Below are 19,562 nucleotides of genomic sequence, written 5' to 3'. Positions count from 1 at the left end.
ACTAACAGGCAGCAGCTCTCTCCCTACACTATCTCTTCAGCACACACAGGCAGAGTGAAAAAACGCTGCAGGGCTTCGGTTTTTATAGGGAAGGGGAGTGGTCCAGGGGAGAGCTTCCTGATTGGCTGCCATGTACCTGCTGGTCTGGGGTGAGAGGGCAAAAAAAAGCGCCAACAATGGCGAACCCAAAATGGCGAACGTCGCGCGACGTTCGCGAACTTCCGGCGAGCGCGAACACCCGATGTTCGCGCGAACAAGTTCGCCGGCGAACAGTTCGCGACATCTCTAGTGGCACGTGACACTAGCTCCAGCCCGGATATGATGTGGTGCGGAAGTATACTATCTCCCAACTTGTTTTAGCCAACTCGCTAACTGTCATGCTGCAGCTCAATGACTCCGATACCAGCCTGGCAGCCACTCTTTCACCTGAAGGTGTTGGGGTCGTTGAAGTCCAACTGAGCCCGGAAAGGGGCACCTTCGGGACCGCATCTAATTATTCCGTGCAGTCTCTGCGCTCACTCACTGTGCAAAACCCCACACATCAGGCCAGAATCAAAGAGTACTTCATATTCCGGGTGAGAGAGGCACAATAATACTGGTTATAGTCTTCCCAGCACCCCTTCATAATGGGTAGTATGTACTGGCAAAAAAGCTTAATCTACTACTCTTCCTTGAGTGAGTCCTATAAATGCTTCCAGCTACTCTGCTCTGTGTGTGTGTGTGTGTCTCTGTGTGTGTCTGTGTATTTGTGTGTGTGTGTTTCTGTGTGTGTGTGTGTGTTTCTGTGTGTGTGTATGTGTGTGTCTGTGTGTAATTACATATGGGCTGCTTTGCTTTTTTTTTGCCCAGAATGCTTTTTGCTCCCAGTCCGGCTCTGCATACACATATACACACAAACATACACTGGCTGAACGGTGTTCTACTCTGCCACAGCATTGCCTTAGCTTCTAAGGTAGCTAGACTCAGAAAGCAGGATAAAAGAAGTACAGTACATGTTAATTTAACTAACAAACCTTTATAATAACAGAACAAAGTTGTAACACAGAATCTTACCTGATGCTTCTGAGAATCATGCTGAGCTGCTAAGGGAAGGAGTGGGAGGGGAATATACCTGCTCATTAACTGCGCCTGACACTGACCTCCAGAGTAATTACCTAATTACCTACAGCTCCTGCTCAGAGAACCTGCAGATCCACATTGTATTTTCACTGCTCAAAGAACATGCAAATTAGCATTGCATGAACACAGAATTACATTAGAATTGCTCATAGAACGTACAGAACAGCCACCGTTCCCACAATGGCCAATCTGGCCCATACATTCTTAAGAGTTAAGAGACTCCAGCATCAGGATGGGGTTCCCAGCTAAGCCTAGTTCTTAACTGCTAGCAGATCAAAGGCCCCAGGATTTTTTTTAAATTACCTCAACCTTGGGAAATACTTGTGAAGGAGGCAGCTGGCTATGAAACCTAAATTCCTCCAGAAGAAAGAAAAGAAAATAATACCCCAGTACAGGGGAAAATGAGACGAAGGCCATAAGGTTGAGGCACTAACTAAACATTCTGCTAACCCCACTTCCCAAGGCAAACCTTGGATTCCAACAGATTAACCTTAGCTAACTGCCACCTCCTTCTCCCATCTGTAAAAATCATAAGGGGTGTAGGAGTGTGGAGCTGGACACTTTTTAGTCATGCCCAGAAAGGCACATGGAAGGGGGGACATAGCATTTGCCACTGGACAGGTTATAATCAGGCCGGGAAGGCACATGGATCATGGGCAAACCAGTCATATAAGCCACAGTAACACTATGCCTACCTGATCCAGATGATGAAACACTGAAGACTTCATACAGGAGGTAATGTGCTTAGGGGAAAAAAGATCACAAGGACCAAAACCCCAGTCCCTAGGATGTTTTCCAGCAAGCCCTAATGCTTCCCCAAGGCTAAAAAGAGAACTGCTTCTAACAGGAGCAAACATAAATAAGGGCTGGGTCCCTTCTAATAGTTGTGGTCCTCTACGGCATCTCCTACTGCACATGCATGATGTCTAAAGGTGGCCATACACGAAGAGATCTGCGATGTCACCAAATGAGCGGATCTCTCCCCGATATGCTGACATTGAGGTTGGTGATATTGGGCTGATCCAATCGTGGGCCCTAGGGCCCAATGATCGGATTATAATGCATCCTAATGCACAGATGCAGCCTCAATCCAGTGGGATTTTTTAACCTGCCCAATCGAGATCTGGCAGACTTTTGGACAGATATCGATCAGGGAAGGCCTTCGGAGGGCCCCACACATGGGCTAATAAGATGCCGATTTGGTCTGTCAGTAGCTTTTATCAGCCTGTGTATGGGGGGCTTTAGAGAGAGCTGCTGGTTAGAATTTTATTACTTGGCTTGTTACGGGCAATTACCTGTCAAACCACCATGACCTGCGCTGTTTCCAGTAAAATAATATAAAATCTATTTTTGCCTTCCTCTAGGTCAACTGCCAGTTAGTCAGGTTATATATATCTAGACTTAAAAGGTTGAACGTTATGGGGTGCCGTTTGTCCCAAATACATTCTGTATACAAAACTATCCCTAATACACAGAATTAATGTCTCTCATGGTATATAAGTATTTGTGACCATACACAGAGAAAACAATATACAAAAGACTTATTTCTATTAAAGAATGAGAACAAAATCTGGTTAGTGCACAAAAGGATGTCATTATATCACAAACTCCATTCTGTACAGTTTAACAAGCAATCTGTCTCACAAATGTATAACCTCCATGTAACGGACGCACTTATGTGCAAAGTTACTTACAGAATGAATTATGTAAAAAAAAAAACTTGGACATAATATATAATAGTGTAACTAACTAGTGCATGTCAAGCTAGATTTGAATAACAAAATAGATATTTGTGACAGAAAGCAAGATTTTAAAATAAAAAAGATTAATTCTTTCCACAAAATGAAAGTTTTGTTTCACAAAACAGATAAAATAACCATTCTGTGAAGCAATACTGTCAGTCACATTCCTGAACCAATAAGAACAAAGCTTATTGCCATATACAAACAAGATGAGAAGTGGCCAGTTCTGCTCCACATGGCTAAGGCAAAGTATCTGACCTGCTATAGAGGGCGCCCTCTAATGTCCCCTGTGCTGCATAGTAATAAACATGAACAAACCTTTCCTAAAAGAGCTGCTGTTAAACACTACAGGTTCATGATTAGAAGTTCTTACAAATGGCTGAGAAATATAATACTGCACTTATAATGATTGTAGTGAAAGAAAAGTATGCAAAACATAAATACGATCATTTTAGGTGATATGACTATTCTTATTGTAGTAACCTGCTTGTGTGGCCATTTTGGTTAAGGGCATTCCTGCTGTTTTGCCATTGTCTTATGATTCACTCCTGTTCCTGTTCCTGTTCCTGTTTCCCTTTTCCTGTCTAAGCTGAGAGCAATAATGGGACAGGCCACACCTACCTGCCATGTTGTAATAAATGTACCAGAAGCAGGGGGGTAACTACAGAGGAAGTAGACCCTGTGGGTGCAGGGTGGGCCAGGAGGTATAGGGGCCCCATAAGGCCCTAATTCATATACAGTTTCAATAAATATTGGTAAAACAAGTCAACAACTAGACATTTTAGGGGCCTGTCTGTGTCACAGACATCTCATCTGCATTGTGGTAAAAAACATGGCAACTGTAGTCATAAATGACCCCTAAAGTCTATGTAGTACAATGTGTAGCCTTGGTGTTTAGGGATAGTGATGGGCCAATAAATTCGCCAGACACAAATCCGCTGAGAATTACCACATTTCATTACAAGCAAATTAATTTTCTGGCAAAAAATCTGCCGTCAAAAATTCCGTTGCATCAAAATGAAAAATTGTCGCTAGTAAAATTGACATGCACATTAAAATTATTCAGACGCCCATTGACTTTAATGCATTTGTACCAAATAGTTGCACGTAGTAGCTCGCGTCAAAATTGACATGAGTCAGAATTATTTTGACTCCCATTGCATTTTGCAAATTTTTGCTGTTTTGAGAATTTCAAGGCAGAGATTTGTCCATCACTAATTAGGGACATTGTATAATTAATACTGTCAAATCTGAACTGCGGAGTTCCTTGCCCAGCAGCAATCCAGGAGCATGTCATACAATAATAGGGATGTAGCGAACCGCCGTTTTGGTGTTCGCGAACGCCGTTCGCGAACACCGGCAAAAAATGCGAACCGTTCGCGAACCGTTCGCGAGCTTCGAACACCCGCAAAATCGTTCGATTCGAACGTTCGAAGGATTTTTCGTTCGATTCGAACGTTTGAAGGATTTTCATCGTTCGATCGAAGGATTTTCATTCGAATCGAACGGTCGAGGGATTTTAATCGTTCGAACGAATGGAAATCGTTCGAACGAATGGATTTTAGCGGTCGAATGGTCGCGAACTCAAATTGCGAACGTTCCCAAACGTTCGCGAACATTAGGCGGACGCGAACGGTCGAAGTTCGCGCGAACAAGTTCGCAGGCGAACTGTTCGCTACATCCCTATACAATAATAGAATTAGAAAAACAGTATTTTCCTTAGAGTGAGTTCAGAAGTTTTCAACAAGACTGTGCTGCTGAACTCCATCCGCCAGTCGGTCATTCAGCTTAATCCATATGGGAAAACTTCAGACATGGGTAGTCTCTGCTCACTCATAAACTGTTACACTGCTTTTGACAAAGCTGCCATAGTGATGAAATGGAAACTGCCAAGAAGCTGCTTATAAGGCCTACTCATACTATACAGACTGTGAGTCCCCATTGTCTGGAGTGGAGAGGTTGCCAAATGAGCAGATCTTGCCCCCGTATGGCCACTGGGTGATGTTCATCTGATACGATTGTAGGCCCTAGGGACCACTTGGTCTTTTATTGGCCAGTGTATGTCCACCTTTAGTCAGCACCCAGACACTGGGGTACAAACACAGTCTGTATAGTATGATGTGTGGGCCTTATAAGCAGTTTCTTAGTCACATAGTTAGTAGTTTAACTACTACATAACTTCCATTTCAGTTTGTGAGTGAGCAGAGACTACCCATGTGTGAATGTTTCCCATTGGATTAATCTGGTATATGTGGCTCAGTAAAGCAGTGAGAGACCCACTGGTGGATAGAGTTCAGCAGCTCAGTCTTGTTGCAAAAATGTGAACTCACACTAAGGAAAATATTATATATTTATTATGAATGGCTGCTTATAAGACCTACACATCATACTATACACAATATGTATGCACATGATCAGTCCCACATCTGTGTCTAAAACTATTATGCAGTAGTTGAACTACAGCTAACTAGAGAAATCTCATAAGACCCACTCATTATACTATACAGAATATGTGTGCATTTATCCAGTCTACAGTTGCCGCCTTTTTTTTCCAGCAAAAATGGACATGGGGTGGGCTAGTGATGTAGGGGGCAGTGCAGGAGACATCAGGGGTGGGACTGATTATGTGGCAATCAGCGATTGTCATTATACTTTAGTCTCCTGTTTGGATTTCCTAATTTGGAAATCCAGACTTTTCACTCGGGCAGCCCTTCCAAAAACTGGGATGTCCGGGTAAAATCTGGACAGGTGGCGACCATAGATCAGTCCCACATCTCTGGCTAAACCTATTATGTAGTAGTTTAACTATAGCTAAGCACATTATTAAGAGACTGCTAAAACCTAACCGGTGCAAGATTACAGCTAGGAGGAGACATTGGAGTCTAACAATCATATACAAAGCTCATTACTGACTCTGAGGGTTCAGATCTATCAAGGGTCGAGGTGAATTTTCAAATGAAAAAAATACCAGTTTCAAGCTATTTTTGTGTACTTTGGCTAAGGAATAGTCCAAATTCGATTTAAATTTGAAAATTTGATTATCGCAATTTATCATGTACTGTCTCTTTAAAAATACGACTTCGATGATTCGCCTTCTAAAATCTGCCAAATTGCTGTTTTAGCCTATGGGGGACCTCCTAGAACCTATTTGGAGTCAATTGGTGGACTATGAAAAATCTAAGGTTTTTTTCGGAAAAACTTTGAATCGAAATAGATGGAATGCTTTATTCATTTGATTCATACAATTCAAATTTGCTCAAATTCTGACCTATTCTATCGAAAACGGACCTATTCGGCCAAAAAAGAAGACATAATTTCGGTTGGTCTTTTTGAATTTGAATTTCGAAGTTTTTCAAATTCAAAATTTGACCCTTGATAAATATACCCCTGAGAGTTTGTCAGATGTTATTGAAGGGATATTAGGACTGTGATGGGTTAGGCTGCAAGATATAATGGTGATAAACTGGCTGGTAGTGGATTAAATGATTCTGCTGTGCAAAACAGCCAGACAAGCATAGTAACTTCTGGTACATTTATTACAACATGGCAGGTAGGTGTGGCCTGTCCCATTATTGCTCTCAGCTTAGACAGGAAGAGGGAAACAGGAACAGGAGTGAATCATAAGACAATGGCAAAACAGCAGGAATGCCCTTAACCAAAATGGCCACACAAGCAGGTTACTACAATAAGAATAGTCATATCACCTAAAATGATCGTATTTATGTTTTGCATACTTTTCTTTCACTACAATCATTATAAGTGCAGCATTATATTTCTCAGCCATTTGTAAGAACTTCTAATCATGAACCTGTAGTGTTTAACAGCAGCTCTTTTAGGAAATGTTTGTTCATGTTTATTACTACGCAGCACAGGGGACATTAGAGGGCGCCCTCTATAGCAGGTCAGATACTTTGCCTTAGCCATGTGGAGCAGAGCTGGCCACTTCTCATCTTGTTTGTATATGCCAATGAGCTTTGTTCTTATTGGTTCAGGAATGTGACTGACAGTGTTGCTTCACAGAATGGTTATTTTATCTGTTTTGTGAAACAAAACTGTCATTTTGTGGAAAGAATGAATCTTGTACTATAAAACTTTGCTTTCTGTCACAAATATCTATTTTGTTATTCAAATCTAGCTTGACATGCACTAGTTAGTTACACTATTATATATTATGTCCAAGTTTTTTTTTTTACATAATTCATTCTGTAAGTAACTTTGCACATAAGTGCGTCCGTTACATGGAGGTTATACATTTGTGAGACAGATTGATTGTTAAACTGTACAGAATGGAGTTTGTGATATAATGACATCCTTTTGTGCACTAACCAGATTTCTTTAATAGAAATAAGTCTTTTGTATATTTTTTTCTCTGTGTATGGTCACAAATACTTATATACCATGAGAGACATTCATTCTGTGTATTAGGGATAGTTTTGTATACAGAATGTATTTGGGACAAACGGCACCCCATAGAACGTAATGGACTTTTGTCTCTTTTCAGCCTGACTTACTATATTACTGCGTTAGTGCTTCCTAAAGAAAGGGCAGAAGGTATAGATTGGGTTTTCTTTGTGGCAACATGTGACACAAGTCTTATTGTTTCCTCAAAGATGTTGTTGTTCCTTCCAATAAGGCATCTTTTCAGTTAATAAAAATATCAGACACCATATGACTATTTTTTATGACTTTGAATTGGACCATTCTTACCAGCCTATATATGACTCATGTAGACCCTCAACTCCCTACTACTTGTCCAATAACAAGTACTAAATACTTTGGGTGTTAAGGCCACAACTTATATAACTTATTTTATAAATAACAACAATCAACAAACATTCACATCATTAACCACCCATAATGATATTTTGTGAACGTATAAGTCATAAATATGTACATAACCATTGCTGGCTGCATGTAACCACACCACATAACTTAAAGGGACACTGTCATGGGAAAACATGTTTTTTTCAAAATGAATCAGTTAATAGAGCTACTCCAGCAGAATTCTGCACTGAAATCCATTTCTCAAAAGAGCAAACAGATTTTGTTTTAAATTTTAAATTTGTATTCAATTTTGAAATCTAAAATGGGGCTAGACATATTGTCAATTTCCCAGCTGACTCCAGTCATGTGACTTGTGCTCTGATAAACTTCAGTATCTCTTTACTGCTGTACTGCAAGTTGGAGTGATATCAGCCCCTCCCCCCCAGGAGCCTAACAACAGAACAATGGGAAGGTAACCAGATAGCAGCTCCCTAACACAAGATAACAGCTGCTTGGTAGATCTAAGAACAGCACTCAATAGTAAAATCCACTGAGACAAATTCAGTTACATTAAGTAGGAGAAATAGCCTACCAGAAAGTAGTTCCATCCTTAAGTGCTGGCACAAGTCACATGACTAGGGACAGCTGGGAAACTGACAATATGTCTAGCCCCATGTCAGATTTCAAAACTGAATATAAAAAAAAAACTTTTTGCTCTTTTGAGATTGGATTTCAGTGCAGAATTCTGCTAGAGTAGCTCTATTAACTGATTCATTTAAAAAAAAAAACATGTTTTCCCATGACAGTGTCCCTTTAAGTTATGTTATGTGGTTACATGCAGCCAGCAATGGTTATGTACATATTTATGACTTATACGTTCACAAAATATCATTATGGGTGGTTAATGATGTGGATGTTTGTTGATTGTTGTTATTTATAAAATAAGTTATATAAGTTGTGGCCTTACCACCCAAAGTATTTAGTATTGTTGTGAGTTATTGGACAAGTAGTAGGGAGTTATGACAGTATCCCTTTAACATGAATTCTCAAGCCTGAGACTAGGCCTCAACCACCTAATGTTTCCAATACCCCTGTATAGTGCAGCGTCTAACATGATACCTGCCCTAGGCCAATCTCTCACCCATTACGTACACCTTAATTCTGTCTCCTTCCCCCTATTCTGACTGACCCTTTGGGCAAGCTAACCTCACCCCTGTTGCAACAAGACATCCCAGCCAACAAGGGCCCCACTTATCTACACCCATAATCCTTGGTGGGAGAGAAAAAAGATGTCTTCTCCCTCTGGTGTCCTGGTAAAATGACATTGTAATTCCTCCTTTGTCCTCTACAACCTCCCTTACCCCTCCTAATGCAAAGCAGACTTTCTCAGCTAAACTTGCCATGATCCACCAACCATTTTAGGGCCCTATTCGTCCCCTGGTCAAATCCCTTTCACTCCATTTGTCTTACTGGTATTGCACCATGTGATCTAAATGCTACTCAGCAAGAAAATCTGAGTTTTCAATATAATTAGAAGAATCATCTGTTACAATTAAATGGATATATACAGTATAGCCAATCACAGAAAGCTTTACTATACTTAATTTTGAATTGTTTACTAATTTGTGCTTAGTACAGTGTATAGTAGTTTGTGATGAGTTAATTATTCTGCCTGTTTGTGTTATTGTGTAGGAGCTGCAGCCAGACCGGTACTTTCCTTCTCCCCAAACTGGACCCCAATACTCACTGGTGATTCTGTAACTCTGACCTGTAACGGGGCCCCTCCTGCACAAGGGAATGAGAAATATTCCTGGTACAGAGACAATAACCCAATACCAGGAGAGGAACAGCAGAACTATATTATCCAGAGGGCTCAGAGAGAACACAGTGGGAGGTACCAGTGTCAGATCAGTGAGAGAAGTGTTGCCCTCCAGCTGACAGTTAGTGATGGTGAGTTTCCCACCCCAGCTCTGAGACCTCAAGAAATGATAAGGAATGTGATGCTCTATAGAAATGTCCCAATTCCTCATTTATTTCCATAATCTCAATGGCATAGAGGTATGACATGGACATAGCTCTAACACCCAATGGTTATCATCATTGTGTAAAAGCCGTACTGGAATTGGTTGTAATTCTAGTTACATTTTAGCCAATCCCAGCAGAGAATTGTCTTTATACATTAAAAACCATGTAACATAAATGAGGCACTGGATCTTTTGTAAATGGTATTATGTGAATGTTGGGTCAGATTGCAAGCCTTTGCTACAGAAACCCAATTGGCCATGTTACATAAGAATCAATAACTGGTTTATATCTATCCTAGTCATCTAAAGCAACTGTACATTTCTATTTTTTGCTTTTTCAGAATGCTTCCTCAGTTGAAGACTGTGTTCACTGGGACAAAAAACTATTTGCTTTTCTTTCAGATTCTGCCATCCTGCAGGCGCCTCCTAGTGTCCATGAGGGGGATCTGCTGATTCTTAGATTTCGCACTCGCCCTGAATATGACGCATCAATCACAACAGTTTATTTTCAGAACAAGGCGGTCATGCAGTCTCTGGGCTCACACCCTCAATTCAACCTTGGGAGAGCACAGACCAGTATGTCAGGTTCATACAAATGCCAAACAAACTTATATGAAAAGGCTGAGGGTATGGCTAATAATTACATATCTGATGACCTATATCTTTCAGTCACAGGTAAATACAATATTCCTCCCCCCCTGTTTACTACTGGCCTCCTTGAAGCTTGCTCTTGACATATACAGTATGTGCTATGAAAGGATTGTTTCATGTGTAAAATCATGGTATGGGAATTTTCTGCAAAAGTCACTCAGATTTATAAAGAAAAAAAATATTGGTTCTGATTTGGGTAAGCTTATAGTTGCATAGTTTCATAGTTAAATTGGGTTGAAAAAAGCCCAAAGTCCTTCAAGTTTAACCCCTCCAAATTAACCCCAGTGCACACACACACACACATATATATATATATTATTATTATTTATTAACATGTATTTATATAGCGCCAACATATTGCATAGCACTGTAAATATATATATATATATATATATATATATATATATATATATATATATATATATATATATATATATATATATATATATATAAATAATATTATGCTTGTCCAAGAAATCATCCAAGTCCCTCTTATAGTCATTAACAGATTCAGCATCACAACATCACCCGGCAGTGCATTCCCCAACCTCACTGTCCTGACTGTGATGAACCCCCTACTCTGTTCCTTTAAATGAAACTTCTTTTCCTCTAGTCTGAAGGGGAGGCCTCTGGTACGTGATTCTCTTTATGGGTAAAAAGGTCCCCTGCTATTTGTCTATAATGTCCTCTAATGTACTTGTAAAGTCTAATCATGTCCCCTCACATAGTTACATAGTTACATAGTTACATAGTTAAATTGGGTTGAAAAAAGACAAAGTCCATCAAGTTCAAACCCTCCAAATGAAAACCCAGCCCCATACACACACCCCTCCCTACTTTTAATTAAAATTCTATATACCCATATCTATACTAACTATAGAGTTTAGTATCACAATAGCCTTTGTATTATGTCTGTCCAAGAAATCATCCAAGTCCCTCTTATAGTCATTAACTGAATCAGCATCACAACATCACCCGGCAGTGCATTCCCCAACCTCACTGTCCTGACTGTGAAGAACCCCCTACGTTGCTTCAAATGAAAGTTCTTTTCTTCTAGTCTAAAGGGGAGGCCTCTGGTACGGTGATCCACTTTATGGGTAAAAAGGTCCCCTGCTATTTGTCTATAATGTCCTCTAATGTACTTGTAAAGTCTAATCATGTCCCCTCACAAGCGCCTTTTTTCCAGAGAAAACAACCCCAACCTTGACAGTCTCCCCTCATAATTTAACTCTTCCCTCCCTCTAACCAGTTTAGTTGCACTTAGTCTCTGCACTCTCTCCAGCTCATTTATATCCCTCTTAAGGACTGGAGTCCAAAACTGCCCCCATACTCCAGATGAGGCCTCACCAGGGACCTATAAAGAGACATAATTATGTTTTCATCCCTTGAGTTAATGCCCTTTTTTATACAAGAACTTTATTTGCTTTAGTAGCCACAGAATGACACTGCCCAGAATTAGACAACGTGTTATCTACAAAAACCCCTAGATCCTTCTCATTTAAGGAAACTCCCAACACACTGCCATTTAGTGTATAACTTGCATTTATATTATTTTTGCCAAAGTGCATAACCTGCATTTATCAACATTGAACCTTTTTTCCAGAGAAAACAACCCCAACCTTGTCAGTCTCCCCTCATAATTTAACTCTTCCCTCCCTCTAACCAGTTTAGTTGCACTTAGTCTCTGCACTCTCTCCAGCTCATTTTTATCCCTCTTAAGGGAGAATTCAACCCCTAACATAAAAACCCTCCCCCTACCCTATGTAGACCCCCCTCCCTCCTCCCCCCAACCTAGCTGCCCCCCCAGGCAAATGCCCCTAACTTTTACGGTCCCGAACAACTGCGTAAGATCCGAAAAACACTTAAATTTCTATAAATTTTCATGACTTTTGGCGAATTCGCAGCTGTTCGGGAGCGGAAAACTACTCCAACTGCGCATGCGCCGAAACTCTGCTCAGATTCCGAAGAAGATGGCATCCGTGAACTACCGAGGACAGATCTGCACGGAGTGGTAAGTAAAAAATTAGGGGCATTTGACAGGGGTTGCAGCGAGGCTGGGGGGGAGGGAGGGGGGTCTATGTAGGGTAGGGGGAGGGGTTTTTATGGTAGGGATAGAATTCTCCTTTAAGGACTGGAGTCCAAAACTGCCTCCATACTCCAGATGAGGCCTCACCAGGGACCTATAAAGAGGCATAATTATGTTTTCATCCCTTGAGTTAATGCCCTTTTTTATACAAGAACTTTATTTGCTTTAGTAGCCACAGAATGACACTGCCCAGAATTAGACAACTTGTTATCTACAAAGACCCCTAGATCCTTCTCATTTATGGAAACTCCCAACACATTGCCATTTAGTGTATAACTTGCATTTATATTATTTTTGCCAAAGTGCATAACCTGCATTTATCAACATTGAACCTCATTTTCCAGTTTGCTGCCCAGTTTTCAAATTTAGACAAATCATTGTGCAGCATCCTGCATGGAACCTATAGTTCTGCACAATTTAGTATCTGTAGTGAATACTACTTACCCTGGTGGTCCAGTGGTGCGGCGGGGATGCCCGGCGCACCGCTCCGTGTCCAGCGCCATCTTGGATTCCTAGGACACGTGGGCGCCTCCACGTCATGTAAAGGCGCAGGTGCACTGGCGTGATGAAGCCAGCGTGCAATGGCGCCCAATTTGAACTGTATTTAAAGCTCATTAGGGCTGACAGACCTTGCCCGTGATAGGATTTATTTCCTGGTGCTTCTGAGCTGTCTGAACCTGTTTTGATTCCTGTTGTGACCCCTGCCTGGCTTTTTGACTATTCTATTCTCTGGATCCTGACCCCTGCCTGAATACCGACTACCTCTTCTGCTAAATCCTTTCTGATTGACTCCCTGGTTTGACCCTTGCCTGCCTGACTACGCTTATTCTCTGCCTGCCTCGACCCGGCCTGATCTAACTACTCTAGTGCAGTGAGTAAAGTGCAATTGCCATGTTTATCCTGCCACAATTCAGTCTGGTTATAAAAAAGTATCAAGATTTGTATGATGTTGATTTGTTTGTGCCCATTTCATTTTTTGAACATGTCTTAACTGAATTCATTAACAGAGCTGTTCTCCATCCCACAAATAAAAGTGAGTCCAGATCAGGTGACAGAAGGAGATCACATGACCATAACATGTGACACAAACCTCAGCCCACACAGAGAGACTACAGAGCTACAGTTGGCTTTCTACAGAAATGGGCACAATGTGCAGGGATTCAGTTTATCCAACCAATATGGAGTCCCCTCAGCTCAGCTGGAGGATTCTGGGAATTATACCTGTGAGGTACAAACTCCAACCGGCAGTGTGAGGAAGATGAGCAGTATTTGGGATTTCCAATTACAAGGTGAGATTGTAGAATTAGAAACATCTAACTACCCATTTCTGTGGTTAAAAGTAAGTGTAATTACCATTAATGGACAACAATAGACACTCTTCAGATTTCAGAAAGGTTTATATATTTTATTCCTAAGCAGAAGAACATTAGCCTCTTTCTTTCTCCTGACAACTTCCTTGACTACTTGCTGGTCAGACTGGTGGGAAACTGACCAGCAGGTGGTGCTGTTGTATCAAAATTCATATTAACAGCACATGTGTCTCTTAAAGCAGGACTGTCCAACTGGCATCCCACGACCCTGCCTTATGTGGCTCCCCTGCCAGTCTGCTGTGTCTGCCTACTATGTGTAAACTTTAAAAGGTATCACTATAGAGATTAACTGGCCCCTACACTGTTTAAACCTCAAATTCAGAATCCCCTCTATTTACACCTGTAATCCCCCTGCATTGTTCCCACTTGTAACACCTCTATTGTTCACACCTAAATCCCAGACTGAAACTGCCCACATTGTTCACCTGTTCACACTCATACAAACTGCCTAAGGGGCACCAGCACTGTGTCATATTTCAGAGTGGTCCTGATAGGTTTCCCTGTCTCCTTCTCTGTTCTGTCTTCCCTATGCTCCCTGTGTGTGTCATACTCTGCCTGTCCTATGCTCCCTGTGTGTGTCATACTCTGTCTGCCCTATGCTCCCTGTGTGTGTCATACTCTGTCTGCCCTATGCTCCCTGTGTGTGCCGTACTCTGCCTGTCCTATGCTCCCTGTGTGTGCCATACTCTGTCTGCTCTATGCTCCCTGTGTGTGTCATACTCTGTCTTCCCTATACTCCCTGTGTGTGTCATACTCTGTCTGCCCTATGCTCCCTGTGTGTGCCATACTCTGTCTGTCCTATGCTCCCTGTGAGTGCCATACTCTGTCTTCCCTATGCTCCCTGTGTGTGTCATACTCTGCCTGTCCTATGCTCCCTGTGTGTGTCATACTCTGTCTGCCCTATGCTCCCTGTGTGTGTCATACTCTGTCTGCCCTATGTTCCCTGTGTGTGCCATACTCTGTCTGCTCTATGCTCCCTGTGTGTGCCATACTCTGTCTTCCCTATGCTCCCTGTGTGTGCCATACTCTGTCTGTCCTATGCTCCCTGTGTGTACCATACTCAGTCTTCCCATTGCTCCCTGTGTGTGTCATACTCTGTCTGCCCTATGCTCCCTGTGTGTGCCATACTCTGTCTGTCCTATGCTCCCTGTGTGTGTCATACTCTGTCTGCCCTATGCTCCCTGTGTGTGCCATACTCTGTCTTCCCTATGCTCCCTGTGTGTGTCATACTCTGCCTTCCCTATGCTCCCTGTGTGTGCCATACGCTGTCTGCCCTATGCTCTCTGTGTGTGCCATACTCTGTCTGCCCTATGTTCCCTGTTTTGTATGTGGTCCTGACACATGTACAATAGTGGGGTAATATTTAGTGAGAGGGCAGGACTTACAATTAAGGAAATGTGTTTCTTGAGCATAAGCAATATCAGTAGCCACATTACTAAGCAAAATAATCAAGTTTATCTTCAGTCTCCTCCTCTCAGCATCTGTCTCTCTTTATGCAGGAGTTGGGAGTCTGATATTAATAGGCAGTTGGGTCCAATATATCCTTTAGGGGGGCTCCCTTTCCCAGAAGAAGTATTAGAGCTCACTCAAATAATCAAATACAAAATCTAACAAAATAACTGACTTTGGCACAAATCCAGCTTGTAGAGAGACAGGACCTCTGATTATTTAAAAATATATATCTACTCGGCAAAAGCACCACCCCCCAGGCTGTATTAGACCTAATTATCAATCAAAATCAGACTCCCGACTCCTGCATGAAGGGACACTGAAGAGAGACAGATTCTGAGAATGGAGAGTGAAGAGTAACTTTATTGTTTCAGAAAAGGGTCAGAATGTTTGATTTTAATTAGAAAAGGCCTTATTTCAGTATGATAAAGTTTATACTAAATTTTCATTTTCGCAATAGTTCCCTTTTAAGCATCAAAGGGGTGCGTCAGAGAGGTACTTCAACCTTGTTCCTAAGTACAGATTTAATATATACATTTGGCTCTCCGTTATGTTTTATAGAATGTGATTAAAAAATCAACAAAAAACACAGAAAGTAAAATACCAGTCACTATGCAATTCATAAATGGACAAAGAAAGATCAGCCTTGCCCAATACAAATACTGTACCTGTATTTTTGCATTTTTCAGAATTCTCTTATTTGTTGTTGATTTTTTTTGATGATTTTTTTTCCAGGCCAACACAAGTACCTACCTCTGCTGAATATTATCAGACTGATATTGTCCTGTATTATATTCATATGGACTGTGTGTCTGATCTTCCACCATATAAAGACAGTCAGATCTATAGAATGTGCAGAGATGGAGGGAATGCAAATGGAATATATAAATGGATAATCATCTCTCCCACCATAAATAGGGTTGCCATCCGGCCGTGTAAAACACCTGCCAAGGCCGGGGCCAGTATTACAAATTTACCGACAGTATAGCTGCCGGTAAATTTGTAAAACTCCTTATAAAAGCCCTTGGCTGCCCCCAACCCGCTGAAAATTTACCTTATTTTGCTGTCTTCTGGCCAACACGTCCCTTTTTGCATCACAACCCGTCCCCTTTTATGTCATGGCCCGCCCATTTGCTCCCGCCCCCTACCACCAGCTGGTAAGCATTGTATTAAAAGGTGGCAACCCTAACCATAAGTAATGAATAGGAATGTTTATACCAGAATCATCATTATCTCTTATCATCTGATCTGATTAAACTGATCCATAGAGGCAATGGCATGTTGTTGGCAATGTAAATATTGTGTGGTTTCCAACTGCCCACATTCTTGGCTGTAACTGCCAAAAATTCCCCTGCAAGTCAATAAGGGAAGTTTTGGGAGCTTCGTGCCACTTTTTTGGCTTCATAAAAATGCAGTGTTTATTAATATACTCAAATGATATGTAAATATCAAAATCCAAAATACCTGTTGGACAACCCCATTAAGGGGCACTGTTATTGGTCCTGCAAATGGCATCACTGCCCTCTAAAAATATAAAGAAAAATTCAAAGGTTCTGTGGTTCACTCCCCCTGCCGGTTCAGATAATCTGTAATATGAATCGTAAATAGGGATGGGCGAATTTGACCTATTTCTTTTCACCAAAAATTCGCTGCCAGTGAAATGTCGCCTACGCCCATTAAAGTCCATGGGCGTCAATTTTTGTCGCGCAGCAAAACATTTTTTATGACGAGTGTCTTTTTTTTTTGACGCATGATTCCATACACGTCTATGGCCGTCATTTTTGCGGCGAGACAAGGTGAAAAAATTTGCCCAGCCCTAATTGTAAATAATGCTCAGCATGAACTTGAACTTATTGGCACCAGTTTTATTTGGGCTAAACATTATAGGGGATTCCATGTGCATATTAATGGAGTTCAATAATCTGTTGTCAGTGTACAAATCAAAATTCTTTCTAACCATTGAATGAAAGCACATTTCATTAGCTATTGGGGAGGGAATGTGAATAAACTAAGAGAATATATAAGGGGAAATTGATTTGTACCTACAGTAGTTAAGTGTACTTGGTTCAGTAGATGGGTCCATGTTTTGCATGGAAATATCTCACCTGGTAAGCCTTTATAAATGGCTTGTGAGGAGATCCACAGACCAGCTGTGGATGAGTCAGTCTATCCCTGAATGTGCTAGCCAGGGAGATGTTAGTACTGGGTCAGACTGGGCTCGCAGAACTCCAACAAAACCCAGGTCTGATCCCTGTGGACTCTGTGAACCTCAATATCCCTCAATCACAGCCACAGAGGAAAAGGTAAAATTTACACAACACAAGGTGGGGATGGAGGACATCAGGAGAAGGAACCTTGAGGTTCTAAACCTGGTGGGATTCAGACACGCCTGTCTCATGATGGGTTAGTCAAGTTTTTTTTTCTGTAAATTTATTAAAGAAAGTAACAAATAAAAAGTAGGAAAGAGAGGACAGAAAGAAACAAACAGACTTACAAACAGACTTACAAAACAGTTAAAGGGATAGTCATGGGAAAAATTTTTTTTTTCAAAATGAATCAGTTAATAGTGCTGCTCCAGCAGAATTCTGCACTGAAATCCATTTCTCAAAAGAGCAAACAGATTTTTTTATATTCAATTTTGAAATCTTACATGGGGCTAGACATATTGTCAATTTCCCAGCTGCCCCATGTCATGTGACTTGTGCCTGCACTTTAGGAGAGAAATGCTTTCTGGCAGGCGGCTGTTTTTCCTTCTCAATGTAACTGAATGTGTCTCAGTGGGACATGGGTTTTTACTATTGAGTGCTGTTCTTAGATCTACCAGGCAGCTGTTATCATGTGTTAGGGAGCTGTTATCTGGTGACCTTCCCATTGTTCTTTTGTTTGGCTGCTGCTGATGAAAGGGAGGAGGGTGATATCACTCCAACTTGCAGTACAGCAGTAAAGAGTGATTGAAGTTTATCAGAGCACAAGTCACATGACTTGGGGCAGCTGGGAAATTGACAATATGTCTAGCCCCATGTCAGATTTCAAAATTGAATATAAAAAAATCTGTTTGCTCTTTTGAGAAATGGATTTCAGTGCAGAATTCTGCTGGAGCAGCACTATTAACTGATTCATTTTGAAAAAAATTTTTTTCCCATGACAGTATCCCTTTAAGGAAGGTTGCAAACAACTCTAAACTGATCCCAGGATGTCCCATAGGCTAAAACAGCAATTTGTTACGTTTAGGGCTCTAAGGGCTCTTACACACGGTCGTTCCGATCTGCGCTCCCCTGCGTTCCGTTTGTTGGCGTTCAGCCACAGGGGAGCGCAGGAATAGACGCAAGTAATGATTTGAAATGGGGCTGTACTCACTCAGGTGCGTGTAGGCGCCGAACGCAGGAAAAATGCAGCATGTTGCGTCTGAACCTGCGTTCGGCGCCTACACGCGCCTGAGTGAGTACAGCCCCATTTCAAATCATTACTTGCGTCTATTCCTGCGCTCCCCTGCGGCTGAACGCCAACAAACGGAACGCAGGGGAGCGCAGGTCGGAACGGCCGTGTGTAAGAGCCCTTAAAGGTGGCGAATAGTCAAATTTGAATTCTTAAAGGGCCAGTATATGTTACATTTCGAAAAAACTAATTCAAATTTTTGTAAAAACTCAAATCAAATTTTAACTATTCCCTAGTCACATTTTACTAAAGAAAACTCTAAAATTCTAATTTCAAAATTAAAATTCGAATTTGAAATTTGAATTTTCACTTCAACCCTTAAATCTGCCCCTTACTGTATATTAATACACCGCTACACTGGCTGATATTTAACAAGGGACAGAAATCATCATTCTGAAAGGAACAACATCACAATCTGGAAGCTAACTTGGAATTGTTTCACCCGAACAGTTGAAATTTTCAAATTGTCAGGAGTATTTTTCACACAGAATTATTATGTTACAAATGATATAATAACCTTTGATATAAATAATTCTATATAGTGATGAAGCAGCGAAAAATTGGCGAAACGGCGCCGGCGTCCCGTTTTTGACGTCCGTTTTTTGGACGCCGGCGACAATTTTTTTCGCCAGCGAATTTTCTCGGCCATTTCGTGAATTTATTGGCAATTCTCTGTCACCATCAACTTTGCAAAGAAGTCCAACAGTTCACTTGGGGAGAGACTGTAATATCACACAGCACCCTCTGTTGGTTATATGAAAGAATAACAGTGACTGCAATATCCCACAATGCCCTCTGTTGGTTATATGAAAGAATAACAGTGCGCCCTCTGTTGATTATATGAAAGAATAACAGTGACTGCAATATCACACAGCGCCATCTGTTGGTTATATGAAAGAATAACAGTGACTGCAATATCACA

The 19,562-nt window shown here is 41.3% G+C and overlaps 1 protein-coding gene across 1 annotated transcript; it reads left to right on the top strand.

The window, feature by feature from the left end:
• The first annotated feature begins 377 nt into the window (after positions 1-377).
• On the top strand, positions 378-13,758 carry LOC121397357 (Fc receptor-like protein 5). The gene is made up of 3 exons (XM_041574003.1): positions 378-575; positions 9,991-10,324; positions 13,394-13,758. Exons 1-3 carry the CDS (start codon positions 378-380, stop codon positions 13,756-13,758), a joined length of 897 nt encoding a protein of 298 aa, XP_041429937.1.
• Positions 13,759-19,562: the final 5,804 nt, after the last annotated feature.

Source organism: Xenopus laevis, chromosome 8L (assembly GCF_017654675.1).
Source record: "Xenopus laevis strain J_2021 chromosome 8L, Xenopus_laevis_v10.1, whole genome shotgun sequence".
In the NCBI taxonomy this organism is placed as follows: domain Eukaryota; kingdom Metazoa; phylum Chordata; class Amphibia; order Anura; family Pipidae; genus Xenopus; species Xenopus laevis.
This window is presented reverse-complemented; position numbering and strand designations above follow the sequence as displayed.